Source organism: Poecilia reticulata, chromosome 19 (genome assembly GCF_904066995.2).
Source record: "Poecilia reticulata chromosome 19, P_reticulata-male-v2, whole genome shotgun sequence".
Classification (NCBI taxonomy): Eukaryota; Metazoa; Chordata; class Actinopteri; order Cyprinodontiformes; family Poeciliidae; genus Poecilia; species Poecilia reticulata.
The window spans coordinates 6,221,714-6,243,762 of NC_088848.1; the positions used below are offsets into that span (position 1 = coordinate 6,221,714).

Below are 22,049 nucleotides of genomic sequence, written 5' to 3' on the forward strand. Positions count from 1 at the left end.
TGGCCTAATACTCCATCATGTCAAGTTTTGGATCTAAAGTAAATATCCATTTTGAAAATAAATAAATAAATAAATAAATAAATAAATAAATAAATAAATAAATAAATAAATAAATAAATAAATAAAATCTGACTACCTGCTTGACTTAAGACTGGGGTTGTTATTTTTTGGCCCACTTGATAACAGGTTTGTACACCCCTGCTCTACTAAACTGAGCAAAACAACCTTGGAAAATGAGAGACAAAACCTCAAGGGTCTTGTGTCTTGAACAGAATGTAATGTCCTCAGAGCACAAACATGTTGGACCTGTGATTTGATTGATTTATGCGTCGTCACATTTATTTCTGGTTTAGTTGTGCTCACTTGAAGACTTAAAAGGAAGTAACTCAAGCACTGAAGCCGATCTGGAGGAAGTGGAGCTTCTCAGAATTACATAAAACTATGTAAAAATGGCAGTGTCCTCTCTGTTAATGATCAAAAAACCCACAATGATCTCTGAAATAACCGAGAAAAGTAGTAATAAAAAGAAATTTACTGAGAATTAGATATTGTGCTACCCAATAATTGTACTTGAGTAATAGTACTTCATGAACATATTTTTACTCAAGTAAAAAGTATCTAAGAAATTACTCAAGAGTAAAAATGTATTTTGTAAAAAGTCTACTCAATTACTGAGTAACTGATCAAATTATCAATCATTTAGAAATTACATCATAAAACAGACAAAAATATAAAGTTAAGTAGAATATTTAGGAATTTTAAGGACAAAAATGACAATAATTCATAAGTAAAAATTAACAATAGCAGCTAAAAGAAAATTTTTCCAAATTAGTTTATTTCAATATAAAACTTATGAACTTTTACAAAAACTGCAAACTGTCTGTGTGTGTGTGTGTGTGTGTGGTGAATTCTTGGTTAAAACATGTTTGTTCTTTATTCAGTAGGTAGAAAATCCAGAAATTTTACTAATTTTTTCAAAAAGTTACTCAAGTAAATGTAATTGAGTAAATGTAACTAGTTACTACCCAGCTCTGCAGAGGGGTATCAACAATTTTCACCATATTTGTACATTTTTAATGCCACATTCTGATTAATTTTCTGAAAATTGTCTCAGCTTGGCGTCATGGAATAATTTGAAACTTGTTCAAACCAGCCGACTCAGTGAACGTGTCGTACGAAAGAGCGGATTTTATTTGTACTTCTTTCTTTGTTACAGTGCAGACAGATCACAATCACAACAGGAGCGAAACAGCAGTGACATGGAGGACAACGAGTCAAAAACAAAAGATTTATTTATCTTTTTCCTTTTGATTGTCCATTTTCTTCCCCCCAACTCACCATCTTCCACTGTCTCTTTCTCTAGTCTAAAGCTTTCCTCTTTTTTCTGATTGCAGCTCCTCTTGGTAAAAGAGAGGGGTAGGCTATCTATTGTAGTGCGGTACCTCCACTCTTTTACTCTCCCAGATAAATGGGAGGAAGCCATTAAGCACTCTGTGAAGTTGAGACCAACGGACCCGACCGGGTCAGACGGCTAGCTTGTTTCAAGCTAGTTGCCGTGCAAACACCGAAGCAACCAGGAGACATTTTGACCAACTGCTGCTAGCAGAGGTGGGCAGAGAACCCAAAAAATGTACATAAGAGCAGAGCTACGTCAACATATTTTTACTCAAGTAAAAGCAAAACGTAGCCATTCAAAAAATTACTCAAGTAAGAGTAAAAAAGTATTTAGTAAAAAGTCTACTCAAGTGCTGAGTAACTGATCAAAATTACACCATGAGACAAACTAAAATATGAAGTGGAAATTTTGGTATTTTCAGGACGAAAATTACAATAAGTCATATAAGTAACAAAAAATAACCAAAACCGGTTAAAAAATAAAATAAAATAAAATAAAATCATTTTCTTTCATTAAAAAACTTACAAAACTTTAACAAAAACTGCAAAGTCTGTGTCTGGTGAATATTTGGTTAAAACATGTTTTTCATTCAATGGGTAGAAAATCCAGACATTTTACTCAAGTAAGAGTAGCGATACCTCATAATTAAATGGCTAAAATAAGAGTAAAAAGTACAGTAAAAATAAATTTTGTCAAAAAAGTTACTACAATAAATGTAACTAGTTACTTCCAAAATCTGTAGCTTTTGCCTGCTAGCCGTACGTTTGCACTGTTGGCCTCAAAAAGCAGAACAGAGTGAATGATGGAGGGAGGAGAAAGAGGTAAGGACAGAGATAGAGAGAGAGTTTCAGTATCATAAGATTATTTTTATTGAAAATAATCCCATGTTCTCCTGTTGTTCACAAACCGCCCCCGTCCACAGCGTCTCGGGCAAAGTAGAGAAGTCTTTTGGCGAGCGGAAATGTTGGACGAGAGAGTTTGTGAAAGTGAAGTCACAGCATTGGAGAAAACGGAGCGAGTGTACGGTGGCAGAGCGTTGGTAGAGGTAGAGAGCTGAAGAGAAGAAGGGATCTACTCCTCCTTGTCCTCTCCGTGTGTGATGACGTAGCAGATGTTCTTGTAGTCCACATTGCCAGCCACATCGGGGGGGAAGGCAGCCCACAGATTTTTCATCTAAAGGGGAGAAGAGGTCACCGAGGTCAGTCTGAGTAGGTCAAAAATTGTTTAATTACTTAGTACATTTATATTTCGCCAGGCACACTGCAAAAACACAAAACCTTACTAATCATTTCTGTTTAGTTTCTAGTGCAAATATCTTAGTACACTTGAATTAAGACAAACTTAAAAGTAACTTTTCAGCAAAATATAGGAGCTTATTTTCAGTCAATAATTCTTTAATATTGATGAAGTACTATTTTCACTGGTATATTCCACAATCAACTGCCATTTGGCTGTTACTTAGCAACACTTGCCAGGTCCAGGCCGTAACCTAGCAACCAAGTTCTAGTTCTAGTTCTAGTTCACTTATTACATGGAAACATTTATTGTTCTTAGTTTGTGGCTCTTCATTCTATATAATTTTGCCCAAAAGTGCTAAAAGCCACTTTGGACAAATAAAAATGATAAAATAAACAGAGCTAGCTAAATTTCTTTTGCACTTTTGCAACATGCAGAACTGATGGTAGAATAAATCTCTATTGTGCATTTATTCAAGTCTTTGTCACTAGAAAATAAACTACATGCTTTTTCTCCAGTTTTCATAAGTTTAGAACATTTTACTCCAAAAATCTTTTTAATTTTCATGTAAAAATCTTCTCAATTATAAAAACAAGATTTGAGTCACTTTCTTTCAAAATGCTTGCTATATATGCAGCTGAGTTATAATAACTCAAATAAAAATAACTCAAATAAAAAAATTCAGTTGGCTTCTCAGTAAAAGTCTCAGGACAGATGTTTTTTCTACTTATTATAAAGGTCTGGTTGAAATAAGACAAATACTTTGTGTTGTACCTAACATTTTTCATTAAATGAAAACCATATGAGTGACAATTTTACGCTGATTTAAAATAAAAAAGTGAAATATATGAATTTGCATCATTGTTGAATTGCATTTTGGGCCCACAAAAGAAAAAAATTTGTGAAAGGGCCACCAAGTTTTGCAGCTAACGGCTAAAAAAGTCGGTGAAAGTAGCTCACCTCCTCACTGGTGAACCTGTCACACTGGGTGGTCAGGAGCTCCTGGAGGCTGGAAACACAAAGATATATTTTTTATAAACTTGAAGAAAACAACTCTGAAAAAAATCTGACAGAAATATTCTTACAATTCCTTCTTGATGCTTCCGGTGCCTTCGGGGTCCAGGACTTTGAAAGCGCTCACGATGACGTCCTCGGGATCAGCACCTAACAGCAACACAAACCCGATTCATCAAGTAATCTCAAACAAAAGGTTAGAGAAGCCTACTCAGATAGCAAAAGATGTCAATTCAATGTTGAATTATGGACAAAAAGATTGAGAATTCTCAGAGTCCTACATCAGGTCTGTAAGGTTATTAGTGGGAAACAACAGAGAAATTAACGTGAAAGCCAAAGAGGAAAAATGATGAAGGACACAAAGTCTCATTGGATGCGAGTGAGAACGCTGTGACGAACACATTTTACACATACAAAACAGGTAAGTAATGACTTGAATAATACCAACTTGTGAAAATCTGCCTTCAGGAAAATGCTTAAAAATAAACAGTAGCATAAAAGGTGCCTAAATGTAAATACCGCAGTTACTGCAGCACATGTTTTTATGATGCCAAAGAGATAACCATTAGAATTTACACACATAAAATCAAGCATAACTAACTCTAGCCAGTTAACTTTTGTTGAAAAGATATCATTGAGTAATGGTTTGTGTTTGAATTCTAATAATTGAAATGCCAACGTCTAATCAATGTATGCACTGATTCAATATAAAGTTAACATAAATGTACATGTAGTTCAAAATTTAGATAATGGTTGAATCAACATTGATATAGCATCAGTAATGGTTGGAAACATAACGTTGACTCAACATGTCAGGCTTCGACATTGATTCAATATTTATGTCCAAACATATTTCAGCATTGATTCACTCATGTTTTGCCATCTGGGTGAACAGTTAGTGTTTGTCAGCACACCCTTGAGCTTCTCGCCGAACATGGTGAGGAAGACGGTGAAGTTGATGGGGCCGCTGGCCTCCTTCACCATGGCCTCCAGCTCGTCGCTCTTCACGTTCAGCTGGCCCATGGTGGCCAACACATCCCTGAGGTCATCCTTGCTGATGATGCCATCTCTGTTCTGGTCGATGATTGTGAAAGCCTGCAGGAAACATGAGTCGAAAAGCTCAAAACTAAAATATTAAGAAAATATTTAAATATGTAGCTGTGTATACGCTGTTCGCAATCAATTAATCACATGATAAATCAAAACGAGCTCAATAATAATTTCCATTTGCGTGATTTATCTCTTTCTACCAAAACCTGGCTGACTAAAGTCTTCAGTTTGGTGCTTTTGTCACAACTGACCTTTTTTAAGAATTATTTTGTTTGCAGAAACTTCATAATTTGTTTTATTTGTTGTTTTGTTTATTTACTTTGATATTTAAAATGCCTTAAAGTTCCAGTGTTAACTGAACTCAAAAACACAAAATCTTACCAAGTATTTTTGTCTAGTTTCTAGTGGAACTCTTTTAGTACACTTGAATTAAAACAAAATTAACTTAGAAATCATTTTTCGGCAAGACATATGAGCTTATTTTAAGTTGATAATTTCTTAATACTGATGAAAAAGTTCTTGTTCCACTGGCAGATTACTTCACTTATAACATGGGAAAAATGTCTTGTTATAAGTAAAATAATCTGCCAGTGGAACTAGAACTGGGTTGCTAGGAGACGGGCTGGACTTGGCTGGGGTTGCTAGGTAACGCGCCAGTGGAACTAGAACTATTTCATCAATATTAAATAATTATTGAAGTAAACCAAGTTACAAGTTGATGAAAAGTTACTTTTAAAATAGTTTTGTCTTATTTCAAGTATGCTAAGATATTTGCACTAGTTTCCATTACCATTAAATTACTTGAAAACTTCTGGGACAATTTATCGTCCAGCAAAAATGTGTTACAGTGACTGGCCTAGCTGTGTATGCAAGCATGCGTGGGATTAAAAGGTCAAGATATAAGACACTAAAACTGTAAAACAAAGATTCTCACATTTCTCACAAGTCCTTGTCTTAAGACTTGTTAATAGTGATTGTAAGTGGGAGCTAGTCTGCCAAGGCAAATGTGTAAATGTGGAGCCGTTAGCCGCTTCCCTTGTCACATAGCAGGGCGTTTCACCCCCCTTGAAACCAAAGATGGCATTGGGAACCTTTCGGGACTTGGCAGCTGGTCGTCCACTTGTCTCTCGAAGGTGTTAAAAAGGCTCTGGAATGCGAGACAAGCCCCCTTCCGACATTTAAGGACAAGGTATTGATTACAGCTGTCATCCTTTTGCCTTGTGACCGAATCTTCTGACCATGCCACCAATGTTCTTTCACCTTTGGAGGTGCCAGCTAAGCTACCGTTGGCCTCGCATTCTCCAATCCCAGAGATGCTTAAGGAGACATTTCTGTCGAAGATCAAGGCTGCAACCCTCTGATGCTATAAAAACTAGACTCAAGGGGCGAAACAACCTTGGTAATCCCTGGATGTTGACTCAACTTGTATGTTTTCATACTCCCCCCACCCCGTTCTTTCCAGCTTTGATTAATTGGACTTTCCACCAGCTGTTGGGCTGCATTCCAGTGGAGTCATGGAGCAAAGTGTCTCTAAGGAGAATTACAAAGTTAACAGAGGAGAGGAGGTATCACCTGACTCCAGAAAAGCCCAGATTTACCATCCTGTCCTGCTGAGAAGGACAATATTGGTTTTCAGAAGCGCTCTTATGTTACTAAACAAGGCCAAATCATAGTGAAACACACACATTCACCAAAATCACACCAGTAAAAATGACAGGTGATGCAGTGATTAAAAAAGTTACCTCCTTGTACTCCTGGATCTGGCTCTGCTCAAACATGGAGAACACGTTGGAGGATCCACCTTCACCCTGCTGCTGCCTCCTCTTGGCCTTCTTGGGTGACTGAGAGATGGAGAAAAACAGGTAAAACACACACAAAACAGGAGGTTTCTACACCCTTAAAGATACAGAAAATAATCAATAAATAAGACAAGAAAACTTAACTTTAACCCTAGATCTAAAAGTATCTCAAACTGTTGATTTATAGCCAAGAAAAGACCTTTATCTCTGCCACTTTGTTGTTAATAACTTCATTATCCAATTTAAAATGAAAGTTTGTCTTATAATCTTGGAATAAACCAGTTTAAAAAAAGGCATTTATCCTTCTTCTTCATAATTAAGGGTTCTAATCCAAAGTTTTGAGGCTTGATTTTAGGTGACTCCAACAATCTTGGTTGTCCAAACTGTGATGCAAACCGTAGCTCCAAGAAACCAGACTCACCATCTCTAAAGTTTGTTGGGTTGTTGTTGGTCAAGAAGAGAAGCCTGTACACCAAGCCGATGAGACTGACATGTATGCATCGGCCCCTTGGGGTCTTATATATTAACTTGACGGGGGCTAACTTTAGCTACATCATCAGGTTTGGCAGGGAAGCAGAGCTGAGGAAAGAGTTAAGAGAAACAGGGGAGGAGTGAGGAGGCGGCTGCGCGGATCGGCTTACAGGCGGCTCCAAAATAGGCCAGAGAAGTCTTGGAATGAGGTGAATTCAATGCCAACAGACAGGGCTGACTTTGGTGTCGTCAGCGGACAAATAAGGCCAAATGGATGCAGAGGAACGACCGGTTCATCTTTGCGTTTGTTGGTGGCGGTGGAAGAAGAAGACAGACGTCCACCGGCTTTATTCGAATGACCCCCAAACAGATGGGGTCAACTGAAACTCTGCTTTCTATTAATTTATCCTCCAGCGACGTGCGGTTGGTGTAAACATATTTCCAAGTCAACACCTGGGTAAGTGATAGGCCTGGGCCTCAACGACCCATCAACGATCGCAGTTAGGATGTATAAACAGTAATGAAACCTGAAAACTGTTGGCGAGAGGACGCTGGACCGGCTCCAGCGATGACACATGACGACCAGGCCTCACATGAGAAACACAAGCAGGCCTTTACGACTGAAGGAGACGCAGCAAAACGCTTTGTAAATAGAAATGATGAGTGACAAATGGGAGGAAAAGCTGGAATTTAAGTTAATGCAAAAATCCTCCAGAGTCCAACATCTTACCAAGTATTTTTGGTCTAGTTTCTAATGAAAATATCTTACTACACTTAAAGTAAGTAACAACACTAATTTATAAGTAACTTTTCAGCAAGATATAGGAGCTTGTATTAGGATGATCTCCCTTTTAAGAATAATTTTTTCCCTTAAGTAAAATGTCTTCCAGTGTTAAATGCACTGCAAAGACATAAACTCTTCTTACCAATCATTTTTATCTAGTTTCTGGAGCAAATATCTTACTTAAAATAAGACAAAACTAACTTATTAGTAACTTTTCACCAAGAAACAGGAGCTTGTTTTACGTCAATAATTCCTTAATAATGATGGAAAAAGTGTTAGTTCCGCTAGCAGGTTATTTCACAATGAACTGGCACTTTGCCGTTACCTAGCAACACCAGCCAAGCCCAGTCCGTTACCTAGCAACACCAGCCAAGCCCAGTCCGTTACCTAGAGGAACTAGGACTTTTTCTCTATATTAAGGAATTGTTGATTTAAAACAAACACATATCTTGATGAAAAGTTACTTATAAGTTAGTTTTATGTTATTTCAAGTGTACCAATCTATTCAGTAGACTTGATATATTACTTGGTAAAATTTTGTGGGGTTTTTTTTGTTGTTTTTTTTAGCATTTGGAAAGCAAAAAAATGAAGATTATTAACTAGTTTAGTAGTTTTCTGATCAGGGATGCACTAATTTTGGTTACTCCGGGGTTTTAGGACAGGAGGACCGTAACCCATCCACCTAAAGCCATATATGAGCTCCATGGGCTTCCATCAATCAGTCCACGATACAACCAAGGCATGTATTTGGAGTGGAGTCGGCGCCCCTCCTCTCCTGCAGGTTGAATGTTTTTCACATGACATATGTGTGACCCAGGTCTCATAATAAGACAGGGCTTTATTTTAAATCCTTTTTTTATTTTTTCATTCTCCTCCAGATATTGTCTTGAAGGTGAAAGGAGAGACAGAGGGAGCAGTCAAACACCATAAAAACAAGACAGCTGTACAGACTGAAATAGCAGCGCTGCCCCCCCATCATCACCACCATTCTCTTCTGCAGCCATTTTGACCCTGTTCTAACATTTTGACACTCTTCACTGATCACCTTGCTTTTTGAAAACCCACTCGTATTTAGCATCGTTTGTAATGTTAAACATTTATTGAAATATTTGGTGACGAATTGCCGGATCTAATCTAAAATGCAAACATAGCTAATCTATAACTTTTTGGAACAATTTTAGAGCGTCTAAAAGTAGAATGGGACACACGTCACTTCATTGGAATAAGCCGTGGTTATGTGTCATGTTTAGTTTACAATACAAGCCAAGCTGATTGAAAAGATTTTGTGTAAAAGAAAACCGTTGAACTTACCTAGCATGTTGTATGTAGCAAAAGCGGAGACCAAACATGCCGCGTCATCATCCTCCTTCCACTTCCTGTCGTCGTCTTCTTCGTGGTTTGCGCCACTGGTCACTTCCGGTTTTTGATCATGTGACTCGTGTGGTGCAGAAAAAACGATGTTTCCATTGTAGTTTTGCTAAATAAACCAGTTTTGATCATCCTAACGCCAAAACTTTATCGAAAAACTATTTCCCCCCCCAAACTGGCGTGTTTCCATTACCCATGTTTTTTTTTTTAATTGTCAAGTTACACGATTATATGGAAACGCAGCTAATAAACGTACACAATTTGGCCACTCTTGTAATGAGATTAGGTAGGATAATTTTTAAGATGATTTTTGGCTTTTAACAGTAACCCACATCTTTAACAAAACGCATAAGATAAATGCCATTTCATACAACAATATTGTTATATTGTTTATTTATGTTATAGCGCCAGTTTTGATGTGGTTTAGGGATGTTAGTGCTGTTGAAATACCATTTTCTTTTATAAAAGTTTCAATCTGTGATCCAAACTGTCACTTTTGAAAGAAAAAAAGTGAGTTAAGATCTACAAGACTGAAACTGATACCTTGAAACTCGGTAGGAATTTGGATCTGCCAAATATTTTGAAGTTTGTGTATTTCTACAGGAAGTGGGCGGTTTTCCGCAAGTTGTCAAGGAAAATACATCAAAACTTTAATCGCTATGAGTCTGTGTGTACTGCAGTAAATCCAAGTCAACTCAAATTTGATTTAAAAATTAATATTGCATCCATGTTCACAGTTATTCTTTAATCAGAACTGTATTTTATAGATTACAGTGTCAAAATGTAACAAAGGAATAACTTCACACTAATGATCAACATAGCAAAGAGATTATAGATAATTTATTGAACAATGTATGGGAGGAAAACACAAAAACTGAGCAAAGCACATACATGAAACTAAACTTTTCCTGTTTCTAATGAAATAAAAGGTTTGAAATATTGCAAACATGATTTAACACGATGATTAAAAACCGAGAACGTAAAATTTCTTTATCCAAGATTTATCAGGCTTTCCTCCAGAGCTGGTTCATCGCCGCCTCTTGTCCTGGACCAATCAGCAATCAGTTTCTTCACCTCCTTTCCAAAGTCTTCGTGCATTTTAATGAAATCTTCCTCTGGATCTAAAGACAAACCCGAGTACTCCAGCATCAGCAGAGCAGGCGTGCTGACAGGCGGCAGGTTTGAGTTCTTCTTAGGGCGCAGTCTGGGTGATTTCTTAGAAAACGCTGTGGCTGCTGAAATGTTTGAAGGCTGAAGCATTTGGTTGGAGACTCCTGCTTCCACAAAGTTCGGTCCTGACGTGTGGAAGGTTGGCATCGTGAACGGCCGGTGGAGTTGGCTGGGATGCAACTGCAAGGCATCTACGAAAGAGGAAGAAAAGATGGACTGAAACATGACAGAAAGACAACGGAGCTCCAAAAAGTCAGATGGTTAAAACCATGACTCAAAAATCTGCTTGTAGCTACAATAACAACAATGGCTGAGGAAGAGCCGGCCCAAGGCATATGAGAGTTAAGTGACTGCTTGAGGTCCCCACACCATCAGGGGCCCCCAACAGCATCAAGGTGGCATATATAGATATAAATACATAGATCAAATTATCAATCTTTGATATTTTATTTATTGGGCCGATACCAAAATGTAAAAAAAAAAAAGACTAATTGACTGATAACAATGTTAGTGCCGATATATTGTGAATCCCTATAATTTTAAGTTTATTGATCTTTGAAAGTGTTTTCTTGCATTATTATGCCAATATCGTTATATTGCTTGAAAATGTTCTCAAAATCACAATATTATTGGTTATTGCAATAACTTTTTCGGCAATTTATCGTCCAGCAGCATTTATCAGGTCTAGTCAGAACAACTGATAACTAAATGAATCAGTACTTGCAGCCCAAGTCTGCATATCTGTACCACAGCGAGCCTGGTGCCAGACGTAGAGGCTGTAATCGGTGACTCAGAGCCAGAACAAAGGTCGCCTTCTCTCCCCCGTCTCTCACCTCTGTACTGCTTCTCCATGTCCGTCACCAGCAGGGCCAGGTAGCTGTGGCTGGCCGACAGCAGAGCCTTGATCCAGCTCTCCTGGCTCGCCTGGTTCTCCGCTGAAAACTTGTAGGTCCGGAGTCCCGGCTCGCTCCACACGAGGGAGAAGGCGAACTGCTCCTCAGACTCACACAGCTGGACAGTGCAGCCCTCCAGAACAATGACTCCAATTACGTCCCTGTCCCCCCGGCGCTCCTTGTAGAAGAGGAGGTTTCCCTTCAGCACGAACCAGCGCTTCTGATACGAAGTCTTTATCTCACCCTGTGACACACGGTGCGGTTCACTGAGCAGATTACACATCTCTCACTTACACAAAAGCTTTGAAGCAATCTGTAGTCTGCAAAGAGGATACGTTGCGCATGTTTTCTTAATTTTAATTGCAAAATATTGTGTTGGTTTGTAATTACGAGAGTGTGGAATGGGGTTAAAATCAGGTCACAAAACAATGACTTTACATCAGAGTTATAATAGTTTTGGCTCTTATCTCTGGCTCCAACATCAACTGAGTTTAATCCAATTTAAACTCAGTTCATGTTGAAACCGAGTTTAAATTCAGTAAAACCTAACTACTCAAATGTGAAGGTTTCAGTGATCTGTGGCGTTCCCCAAGGCTGGAGTTGTTATTTTGGTTTAGCTCCCATTATTCAAACCAGAGCTTAATTTCTGTTTCCGACCTAACTCTGGGTTCACTTCTAAAAATCCCAGTCTTGTCCCGTTCAAATAAGAAATACTTTTAAATTAATCAAACTTGTATGGCCATCCGTAAAGCTAAAAAAACGCATTGTCTGTCACTGTAAACAAGGCTAGACAAAGCTTTACTGAAGCGTTTATTAGCCATTCAGAAGAGTTGTTCGACCAAAACATGCAACCTCGTATATTTCCTGTTTTGTATTAACTAAATTGGCTTCTTGTGAATTTTAAAAACTGAAGTTATTATCTATAGATCAAAACAGGAACGATGTAGAGTCAGCACACAGTCAATACAAACTACTGAAAAGGCCTGAAATCTGGGTGCAGTGATGGACCTGGACCTTCAGCGCCACATAAAGACAGTTTCAAAGTTAGTCTTCCATCAGCTGAAGAACATTTCCAAACTACGAATGTCCTAACAAGATCCTGAAAAAATCATCCATGCATTTATCTTTAGTTGAAATGATCACAGTGCCTTCAGGTCTAGTTCAAGTCTGCTCTGCATGCCCAGAATCAAAACCAAACATTGAGAAGCAGCATTCAGTTTATGCTCCTCTAATCTGGAGCAAACGTCCAGAAAACTGCAACTGCTCCTGTTTGTACCAATTGTTTATTGACTAAATGAATACAACCATTCGGCTAATTCTGGGGCTTTTACGGATTGTTCCTGCCAAATAAATTAATCAATTTCAAATTTCAAAAATGCTTTAGCATGGCGTTCTTTTAAATTAAGGGGGGGAAGCAAAATATTTGGTAAGAGTTGCTTTTAATTATTCATCATAGTAGTCAGTTATTTTGTTTTTATCATGTAAAGCACATTAATTTGTTTTGTTTGTTGAAATGTGTTGTACAAATAATCTTGACTTGTGGATTTTTTTTAAATTAATGCTCCCATATTTAGCCATGAAAAGTTTGACTCCTGCAGGATTGTCATAAGTTCTGACTAAACTATCAACTTTCCTCCTGTTTTCATTCCTAAAATCCAAACTTATGAGTCATTTCTCACGTAAAACTGAGACTGGAGATTGAATTCAGTTTGAGGCCCGAAGGCAAACGAACAATGTGTCTTCAGAGACCCATTTATCTCCGTTTTGAAAAACAGAGTTTAACCCATTTAGCCTAGAATAAGCATAGTTTATTCTAGCATCAGTGTTTGTATATCTTTATGTTTAAAATTACAAACTGAGAGTCAATCCAAAATACTCTGACTTTTGCAGGTACTAATAATTTTACATCATTGCTGGAGACAAGTTGTATCTAGTTACTGTTTGCTTAACGACTCAGTAAATTTCCTTGTTTCCAAAGTAAATAATAGAGACTGAAAAGTTTGTCTACAATACTTAACAAAATGGCTGCCTGCTGTTTTATTTGGAACAAAAATGTGGAAAAAAAAATAATAAAATACAGTTACCTGATTAAAAATATATGTCAAATATTGAAATGTAAATAAGTTGGAAGAGTGGGAATATTAAACAATATTCTCATAGAAAGTTACATACATAAGATTTCCTAATAATGTTCTGTAATCTGCAATACAAAAATGAAATTAATTTGTGAAGTAAAAACAATTACATTTTCATCTCTTTAAAAAGGCCTAGATTGAAAAAGAGACTGGAAATGTTCAATGCATACATTTCATACGGTTTTTGTTCTGGGTTAATGTTTAATGGGGAATGCAACATAAAGTGTTTTTATGTTTTTGAAGTTGGTTCCTACTTCAAGGTTGACCGGTCAAATAAACCCACCTGCTAAAATGTATTATAGATCAAAGGGGTCACATCCCAAGTTGAAACATTGGTCAAAATGGGATTTTAAGACACTAGCTGCGTCATTAACCAGAGAATTGAAATTACGAAAATAAATCGTCTTAATGGAAACAGGCCAAATAAAATAAAATAAAAAGGCTTTTGTGGTTTTTCAGCGCTATCGAAACAAGTCATTTCACTGCACACAGTCACGTGACAAACAGCCGAATGTTACTACTTGCGAAAACGACGAAGAGCGGGATGGTGGTGCTTCTAGCTTTCAGCTCTCTGTTTATATAAAGTTGTTTTGACTTCATATCTGTTCTGTAAAATCGCCAATAACAATTTCCCCAGAGTATTTGTGGCTACAATGCCTGAATAAAAGTCAAAGCCTCCTCTCTGACGGCTGATTAATGAGTGCTAGCATCATGGCTAACTTATGAATGCGTCTCATTTTTACGTTCCCTGCCATTATTTTTTTTATGACTTATGGCACGAACAAGTTTATTCATGTGTGATTTTAATTTAAATTTATTTAACAGAAACGCCACAACTGCGAGATTGTACTTTTCGACATCAGCATTAGAAATATTTTGCATATTGGTAATGGAACCGCAGCAATTTTTATGTTTTGCAACGTGTCACATCTATAAACCGTGAAAACATAACATATAAAACGTGTTTTATTTTGAAAAACTTCAAATGTTGGCGTTTACCTTTTTGGACAGGTATCCCTCTTTGTCCACAGGTGAGTTGCAAGATTCAAAGTAGTTGACAACCTTTTCATCAATCTTCATTTCAACATTGCAGGGTGTTCAGAACATAAACCTGTAGCACACATAAACACAGTTTGAGCCACTTCCGCGTCTAACTGATCCGAGAACTAATTATGACCATGACTGTTACAAACTGTGACTCAGTTCAAAAGAACTGGATTTTTCTCCCTTGTTTCACCCCAGAGTTCATCCAACCTACTGACTTTATTATTATTTTCAAAGGATTACTGTTAGTTTTCTGTAACGGTAAATATTTTTCATTTATTAGCGGCGCTCATGTCGCCGCTTATACCTGCCCAGCTGTTTTACTTAAAGCGACAGCGTCGATTAAAAACAAAAACTGACTCAATCGAAACTTTTGAAGAAATTGGGAAGCGAGAAAATGTTTCCATCAGCATGGGTATTGGTTACTCACCTTTCCGTAAAGCGTGTTGCAGTTTCCTCCCTTGGGTGTGTGTGTGTGTGTGTGAGAGAGAGAGAGAGAAAGCGAGAGAGAGAGAGAGAGAGAGAGAGAGAGAGAGAGTGTGTGTGTGTGTGTGTGTGTGTGTGTGTGTGTGTGTGTGTGTGCGTGTGTGTGTGTGTGTGTGTGTGTGTGTGTGTGTGTGTGTGTGTGTAAAGCAGCTGCTTCCTGGTTCGACTCCACGTCAACTCACTTGAGCAAATAAAGCTTTCAATATATAAATATGCGTGCAAATAATATAATCTTATATGTTTAAGATAACACTTTCCTTTTTATTTTAATAATTTTACTAATTTTCAATGCATGTTTTCCTATAATCAGAAATAAATTTAATGTTGCGTAATCATGCGGTTTCTATTGCAGAGCGACGCGTTTGTTTCGAAATCTACTTTCGAAACCTTCAAAATAAAGTGTTGTAAAATGCCTTTCATGGGAATTTAATATGAATTTCGACCATTAATAACAAAAACACGTGCAAAATGAATCAAAAGTACATGTCAAGAAATATGGAGTGCCATTGGTAAAGTCACAAAGTTAAAAAAACGAAGCGATAATTGAGTTTATTTAGCCCGTCATAAAGAAAAGAAAATGTGGGTGTTACTTTTTCCAGTTATATTTCCACAATGTTATTACTATATTCATTAATGTCAAATCCAAATAAAATACTTAACTTACAAACTAAGTATTTAACTTATATTTAGCAGAAAGCTAAATATTTCATTTGAAACTAAATGTTCAAGTCTTAACTAAATAGCTTTCAAACTTAATATTTAACTATTAAGTTCCAAATTAAATATTTATTTAGCAAATATTTAGATTCAAGTTAAATATTTTGCTATTTATCTCCACATTTAATGTTTATATTGCTAAATAAATATTTGGCTCCAAATTATTTTGCTAATATTTTTCAAACTATACATTTAATTTTCAAATGAAATATTTAGCAAGCAGGCTAAATACTTAGTTTGGAAGATAAATATTTTTATTTTAAAATTACTGTGTATTTTGGTTTAGAACTAAATATTCAGTCAGCAAAATACATGTTTAATTTGGAGCTAAATATTTAGTGATTAAAATATTTTAAAGTTCTGATCCTGCTCTCTGACAGAATGACACCCTGGGTGCAGAGCCATACGCTGATATACATCTGTAAATATGGATACAAGCTTCATATTTAATATAAGCTTCATATATACAAAGATAAAAAAGAAAAAGTAACACAGTAAATATTTGTAACCATCTTTATTGGTTAATTGAAAGTAAATCAAGACATCTAGTTGTGTAATGTTTGCACTTTAAAGTCATATATTACTCTTACATTACTCACCACTGATAAAACTGGTAAAAAAATTTTTTAAAAACTGAGAAAAAAAGCATCGGCTACGTCAACAAGTTTGTAATAAATGATAACAGGCTGTTAAAGATTTAACTGGCTAAAAATAATTAACTCAGCCATTTTTAGCGTTTCAAAAATAAATGTTTGAACTGTTTAGGCTGCAGGACAATGGAGTCAACCAGGAACAGGCGCCGCTGCATGGCCTATAGCTACAGAGAAGAAGTTAGAGAAATATTTTCCACCATGTAAACAACAATTATCAGCTTAAAGCAGATTTACTGGATATGAATTCAAAGTCACAACAGTTTAAATGTGATGATGAACTAATAATAACTTTTCCTTCATCATGCACTAATCTGGAGTTCATCAACATGAAAACTCATTGGGTCAAACTGTGTTCACCGTTTTACCAACAGATTAATCTATTGATTATTTTGACGATTGATCGGATAACTGTTGCATTCTGCAGGTTTTTCATTTAAACACTAAAACTGGTTTTATGCAATATTAGAAATAGATTTAAAAATGCAAATAAAAAAATCTAAATTTTAAAATCAGAAACTAAACATTTTATTGCCTAAAATACAATGTTTTTAGGCAAAGAAATATGAAAAACCCTTTTTGCTTTACTTATCAATACAAAATAAGTTAAATTTGTTGCTTGTGTTTTTCAATTAACTGATTAATAACTGGATAGCGAAAGGTTAATACAGGTTTTCCCAGGATTTGAATTTGCTCAAGCTTAAACCGGTTACTTGAGGACCTGAGTAGAACATGATTTTTCATCTTACATGCAAAACGTATAATTTTTTGTTTAGTTTTGTCTTAATTACTGCTGTGAATATGTATTTTTTTCAGCAAATGACCTTTTTTTCCTGAGTGTGCATACTGCACTTAACGATTTAAAAAATGACTAAATTAGTAGACGATTATTTCCATAATCGTTTAATCACGATTAAACATCTCACACATGCAGAAATTCGTACACAAAGCATCACCATAGCCGTGTATATGTGAAAAAGGAAGGCATTTGATAGACTGAGTAGCAAGATGGTGGGACATTTGAAATCCGATTTTTATTTTTTTGTGTTATTCTTCAAACTACTGATTAAACTCGACTGTAATGAGACTTTTGTAGCACTGAATGTCTTTTTTCAGACACAGTTCATAAAAAAGTTGCGTCATTCTAATGTGTTGAATCCATAGCTCTTCTGTAAAATCGCCAAGCACCATTTCCCCAAAACGCCGCAGATGTAGCCTCTCCCAAGTATACACCTCTCGTCGCTCCAACACACGCAGACGCCTCTTCTGATTGGCCAATCGATGATGAATGCTAGCACTATGGCTGAATTATGAATATATGTCATGTTACCGGTTACATTTGTTGCTGCCATGATTTGTAACAATAGGATATCTAAATTAGTTCCACATATTGAAATGGCACAAATAAAATATTTTTTGGGTGAAAAGATCCGAATTGGGCCGTTCTGTCTGTCTGCAGCGAAAAAGCTGGATGTAGGTTGGATATGGATATATGATACAGAAATCAAATTTGGGTAGCATTTGCCTGCTGTGTGAACGTAACCAAACAAATCTTGATCAAATATGTTAAAACCTATAAGATCAGATGCAGGAAGTGTGCCGAGTCCCCCTACTGCAGCTCTGTCCACGCTTGCTGCAGCTGCATAGTTTGTACAATGTGAAGCCGTTGGTGTCTCTTCAAGTTCTCTCCTCGGCTGAAGCTCTTCCCACACTGGCTGCAGTAGTACGGTTTCTCCCCCGTGTGGACCCTCTTGTGTTTTGTCAGGTCTCCCGCCTGGCTGAAGCGCCTCCCACACTGTACGCAGCCGTACGGTTTCTCCCCTGTGTGACACCGAAGGTGGATCCGCAGGTTGGCCACCCTGCTGAACGTTTTCCCGCACAAGATACAGAGGTGGGGGCCGCTTCTGCTGACACGATCCAAACTGATTCGTCTTCCGTTGACCGTGGCGGCCCTGTTGCCGTTGACGACGCCCTGCCTCCCATCGAGGGAGAGATTTGAATCGACGAAGACGAGTCCGTTTTGTTCTGCGCAGACTTGTGGACCGGGATCTTTTGAAGAGCTGTAGCTCAAGTCGGCACATCCAGCCAGTTGCTGTTGCTCCGTTTCTGTTTTGATGGCAGGAAGCAGGATCCCGCCAGTGTAAGAGCTGCACACGTTATTGGACGACGCAGCGTCCGATTCCCTGGTTGCACAGCGCGACGCCTGGACTTCCCCACTTGTTGCTCTGCAGCGCTCAGCTCCTGATTCGTGGTCGATGTGTTGCTCCTCCTTCACGACGAGTTCAGTGATCAGTGTTGGCTCTGTGGAAGTTTCATCTCGATGATGATTCTGAAAGAGACTCAAATCCTGGTTTGGCTCGTCCACATGATCCGTTTTCTCAAAAAACGGCTTCGTCGAAGAGAGAACAGCTGCAAACGTAGAAAAAAATAAAAGACTTTTATCCATCATGAAACTTAAGATGCCTGAACAACAACCAGTCCCTCCAAGAAGTTGCGATCGCAACTATTAATGCAAATTCACTCATTATTTGGAAATTTTGCGTGGATTTGCAATCTTCAGTTACTGCAACTTTTCCACACTGTAAAAATGATTTATTGACTCCACTTGACTCAGTCTAGTTTTATTGTTGCTTCTCTCAACAATAACTGTCAAATTCAAAACACTTAAAAACTACTGATACAGCAATCTCTCTCTGACTATTATACTGAAATTTTAAACTTAATTAAATTTACATTACTACATGTATTTTTTTCCATTTGCATTTTCATAAGTTTTTAACAAATTTCTAAGTGAAGTCAACTTTGTAATGTTTGTTTTACTTTAAAATGTTTATTCTTATTATGAGCTATGTTATCCAATCTAAATTAGTTTTATGGGAATTATTTTACTCAAGTCAGGAAAAGTTTCAAAATTCACGCATTTAATTAATTAAATTTTTAGGCCTTTTAATTTTTCTGAAGGAAAATCATTAGAAAAAAAACAAGAAAATTTTATTTACTCATAACTGGAAAGAAAGAAAATCAGACAAATCACCTCAATATTTTCTGTACTTTCTTCTTTTTTGACCAAACTTTAAATTTTAACTGTTAAAATTCTGTCTTTTTGTGGGAAGACAATTAGAGTTGACACAATTAATTGTGATCAATCAAATATTGAAGTGATCATCAACAAATTTAGTAACCAAATTGTCGCTAACTGGAGCGTAGAGACTATAAAAGACCTTTTGAACAAACTGAACAAAAATATAAACAGTTTGCATTTAAAATAAAATAAAAAACCCTTAAAAGCAATGATATGCTATTTTACTTTAGACATTAAATATGTATTTAATTTTTTAAAAGAATTGAATTATTAGTTTATTTGCATCTTTTAATGCTTTTCTAATATATTCTAAAGAATGCTAAAGAATGTGCCGGATTTTTTTATCTGATTAATCAAATAATTGTCAGAATAATCAGATACTAAATATAAATAAATAAGTTAGTTGCAGCCTTAGCAGCAGTTTACCAAAATTAAAGGTTTAAAAACTTGTGCAACTTTTACCGCAACCTTTTGAAATAGGTGCTGCAAAATCAGTAACTTTGGGCTGAAGCTATTGCATGAAACATCCTGGAGGAACTGAACGATGCATAACCCACCTGTGTTTTCTTTGGTTAGTCTGACCTGCAGCTCCTGCAGCTGTCGTTTCAGACTTTCGTTTTCTCTCTGTGTTCTGAAGGTTCTTTCTTGGTACTCGCACACCGTCTCTTTCACCAGCACCAGAACCTCCTGCACAGCTTCAGTCAGCAGTTTGGCCACACGGGCATTCAGACGTTCCAGTTTAGACATCCTAAAAACATAAAAACAGATCAAGACTAGAAAAAGTATGATCAAATGATTGAACCATTCAATTCTGGCTGCATTAATCCAACTCGTCGAGTTAAAAATCCTTAGCGACAGGCGCTCAATTATGCTTGATTGGTTGTTTATCATTAAGAAACTAGTTTTACAGCAGTTTTAAATCCTTTTAATTTTTCTGAAGGAAAATAATTTGAAAAAACAATAACATTTTATTTTATTGTGATCACTTTATTTTTGAAATAAAGTGATCAAAACTTATTTATACTTCAACATAATAAAATTTCTTGAGAAAAATATCACCCAGTTTCACCGCATCAACTTTAGAAATGTGTGGTGATGACGACTTGCTGAAGTTTAAACAAAGCAACTAAACCCCTAAATCAGCGTCTCCAAGGAAAAACCTAATTAAAATACCCAATTTTTAATCAAATCAATGTGGAGTCTTGGGTCTTACTGATCAAATCTTTATCTACATTTCCAACACCAAACAATAATAACGTTAAATTATAATTATAAAAATCTAATTATGTTCAAGCTGGATGTTCCCAATTTGCTTTCTAAGCTTTATAGCTATCAATTTGACATTAAATATACATTAATATTAACTCTAACTGATGCAGTACATATTTTCTGAATTATTAATTTAAACAAAGCTAAAATCATGACAATTTCTGTACTAAAACAGGATACATTTGTATTACTTTCCAGTCTGAATCTGTTATTGTTAGCAGCTGAGCGTCTGGTCCTTCTTAACGTGGGCAGCTAGCATTAGCAACATTAGCTCCGCTCCGTCAGGATTTGCTTTAACAACCCGAAGATTGAAAGATGCAGAAACATGGCGACATTTCATTTGGTTCAGCTCACACTCACACATATATATTAAATATTATATTACAAAACATGACGATACTAACCTAGGAACACCTTTGTGAGCCCAGAAAGCGCGCCGGAAATTACGTCAAATCTTGATTCCTTTTCAGAATAAAAGCTTCCACCCCATTCAGAAACTTGAATTTTCAAAATACATCGTGGCCAACGGTTTATAGCCGCGACCCAGGTATATTTAGTTTGCAAACTAAATATTTAGCTTCCTGACTACTACCTAACTGAAAGCTAACTACTATGTAGCTTTCCAATACTGAATTTGTGTAACCTTTTCTGCGTTGTGCTTGTTATCAAGTGAATGGACCGTGACAGTTTATCTTTCGAACAGATGATTCTCGGTTTATTTCTAACGAGAATACAAAGACAAAACAACCGTGTTAAAGGCTGCCCGCTCCAAGTCCTACACCAAACAAAAGTATAAAGCAAAAATTAACTTAATAGATCTATAAATAAACAATGTATTTAGATGGAAGAATAAAATGCACCTCTCCCGCAGGACGTTTAAAAAGGGGAGGGGCTAAGGGGCGCAAACAATTTAAAGACAATACCACAGAAGAAGAAATAGAAGGGAGGGGCTTCCAATCTTAAAGTACCACGGTTAAAACAATGACAGAAGTGTTTCAGTAAGATAAGGAACAAGACAAATAACCAAAAGAACAAAAGACATTTTGTGTAATTATAAGAGAATTACAACCAGGTTACATTTGCATATTTGAATAAATATTTCAGATTTTCAATTCAAATTTAGCTCATGTTTAGCTTCAAATTAAATTTGAAACTAAAATTAAAATTTAGCTTTGAATGTTGAAAGCTCAATTCAATAGCTTTCAAATATTGAACTTGAAAGTTAAATATAGCTAAATAAAGCTAGATAAATATTCAGCTGGTGAATTAAATATTTAGTTTGGAACTCTTACATTTATAAATGTGTGGCCGGTATGACGGGCCAAATTAAATGAAATTGCTATTTTTTTACTGTGTAACTTTACAAATGGCACTCCTAGTATACAGATGAATATGGCTCTTTGATTTGATTGATAAAATAGTATTTGAATGCACAAATGTTATTTTAAAAGTTGTACTAATGGGGCCTATGGTAGATAGAAGGCC

The 22,049-nt window shown here is 36.5% G+C and overlaps 3 protein-coding genes and 1 long non-coding RNA gene across 5 annotated transcripts; 1 reads left to right on the forward strand and 3 right to left on the reverse strand.

The window, feature by feature from the left end:
* Nucleotides 1–1,168: 1,168 nt before the first annotated feature.
* On the reverse strand, nt 1,169–7,069 carry mylpfb (myosin light chain, phosphorylatable, fast skeletal muscle b). The gene is made up of 6 exons (XM_008436767.2): nt 6,917–7,069; nt 6,439–6,537; nt 4,561–4,741; nt 3,718–3,796; nt 3,593–3,641; nt 1,169–2,569 (listed from the first exon to the last, which is right to left on the reverse strand). The coding sequence occupies exons 1-6, from the start codon at nt 6,917–6,919 to the stop codon at nt 2,468–2,470; spliced, it is 513 nt and encodes a 170-aa protein (XP_008434989.1). The 5' UTR covers nt 6,920–7,069; the 3' UTR covers nt 1,169–2,467.
* A 16-nt stretch (nt 7,070–7,085) lies between these two features.
* Nucleotides 7,086–9,778, forward strand: LOC103481361 (uncharacterized). Its single transcript, XR_536275.3, has 3 exons — nt 7,086–7,423; nt 8,408–8,531; nt 8,629–9,778. It is a non-coding gene; the product is annotated as an uncharacterized LOC103481361 (long non-coding RNA).
* Nucleotides 9,779–9,943: 165 nt separating this feature from the next.
* Nucleotides 9,944–14,972, reverse strand: LOC103481359 (sesquipedalian-1-like). The gene is made up of 4 exons (XM_081600586.1): nt 14,791–14,972; nt 14,316–14,427; nt 11,122–11,425; nt 9,944–10,479 (listed from the first exon to the last, which is right to left on the reverse strand). The coding sequence occupies exons 2-4, from the start codon at nt 14,394–14,396 to the stop codon at nt 10,109–10,111; spliced, it is 756 nt and encodes a 251-aa protein (XP_081456712.1). The 5' UTR covers nt 14,397–14,427; nt 14,791–14,972; the 3' UTR covers nt 9,944–10,108.
* A 1,090-nt stretch (nt 14,973–16,062) lies between these two features.
* Nucleotides 16,063–21,405, reverse strand: LOC103481363 (uncharacterized). 2 transcript variants are annotated; one of them, XM_081600847.1, is made up of 3 exons: nt 20,969–21,405; nt 19,853–20,043; nt 16,063–18,622 (listed from the first exon to the last, which is right to left on the reverse strand). In XM_081600847.1, exons 2-3 carry the CDS (start codon nt 20,040–20,042, stop codon nt 17,823–17,825), a joined length of 990 nt encoding a protein of 329 aa, XP_081456973.1. In that variant the 5' UTR covers nt 20,043; nt 20,969–21,405; the 3' UTR covers nt 16,063–17,822. The 2 variants fall into 2 exon arrangements, with proteins under 2 accessions (XP_081456973.1, XP_081456974.1); XM_081600848.1 differs by lacking the exon at nt 20,969–21,405 and adding an exon at nt 20,756–20,885.
* Nucleotides 21,406–22,049: the final 644 nt, after the last annotated feature.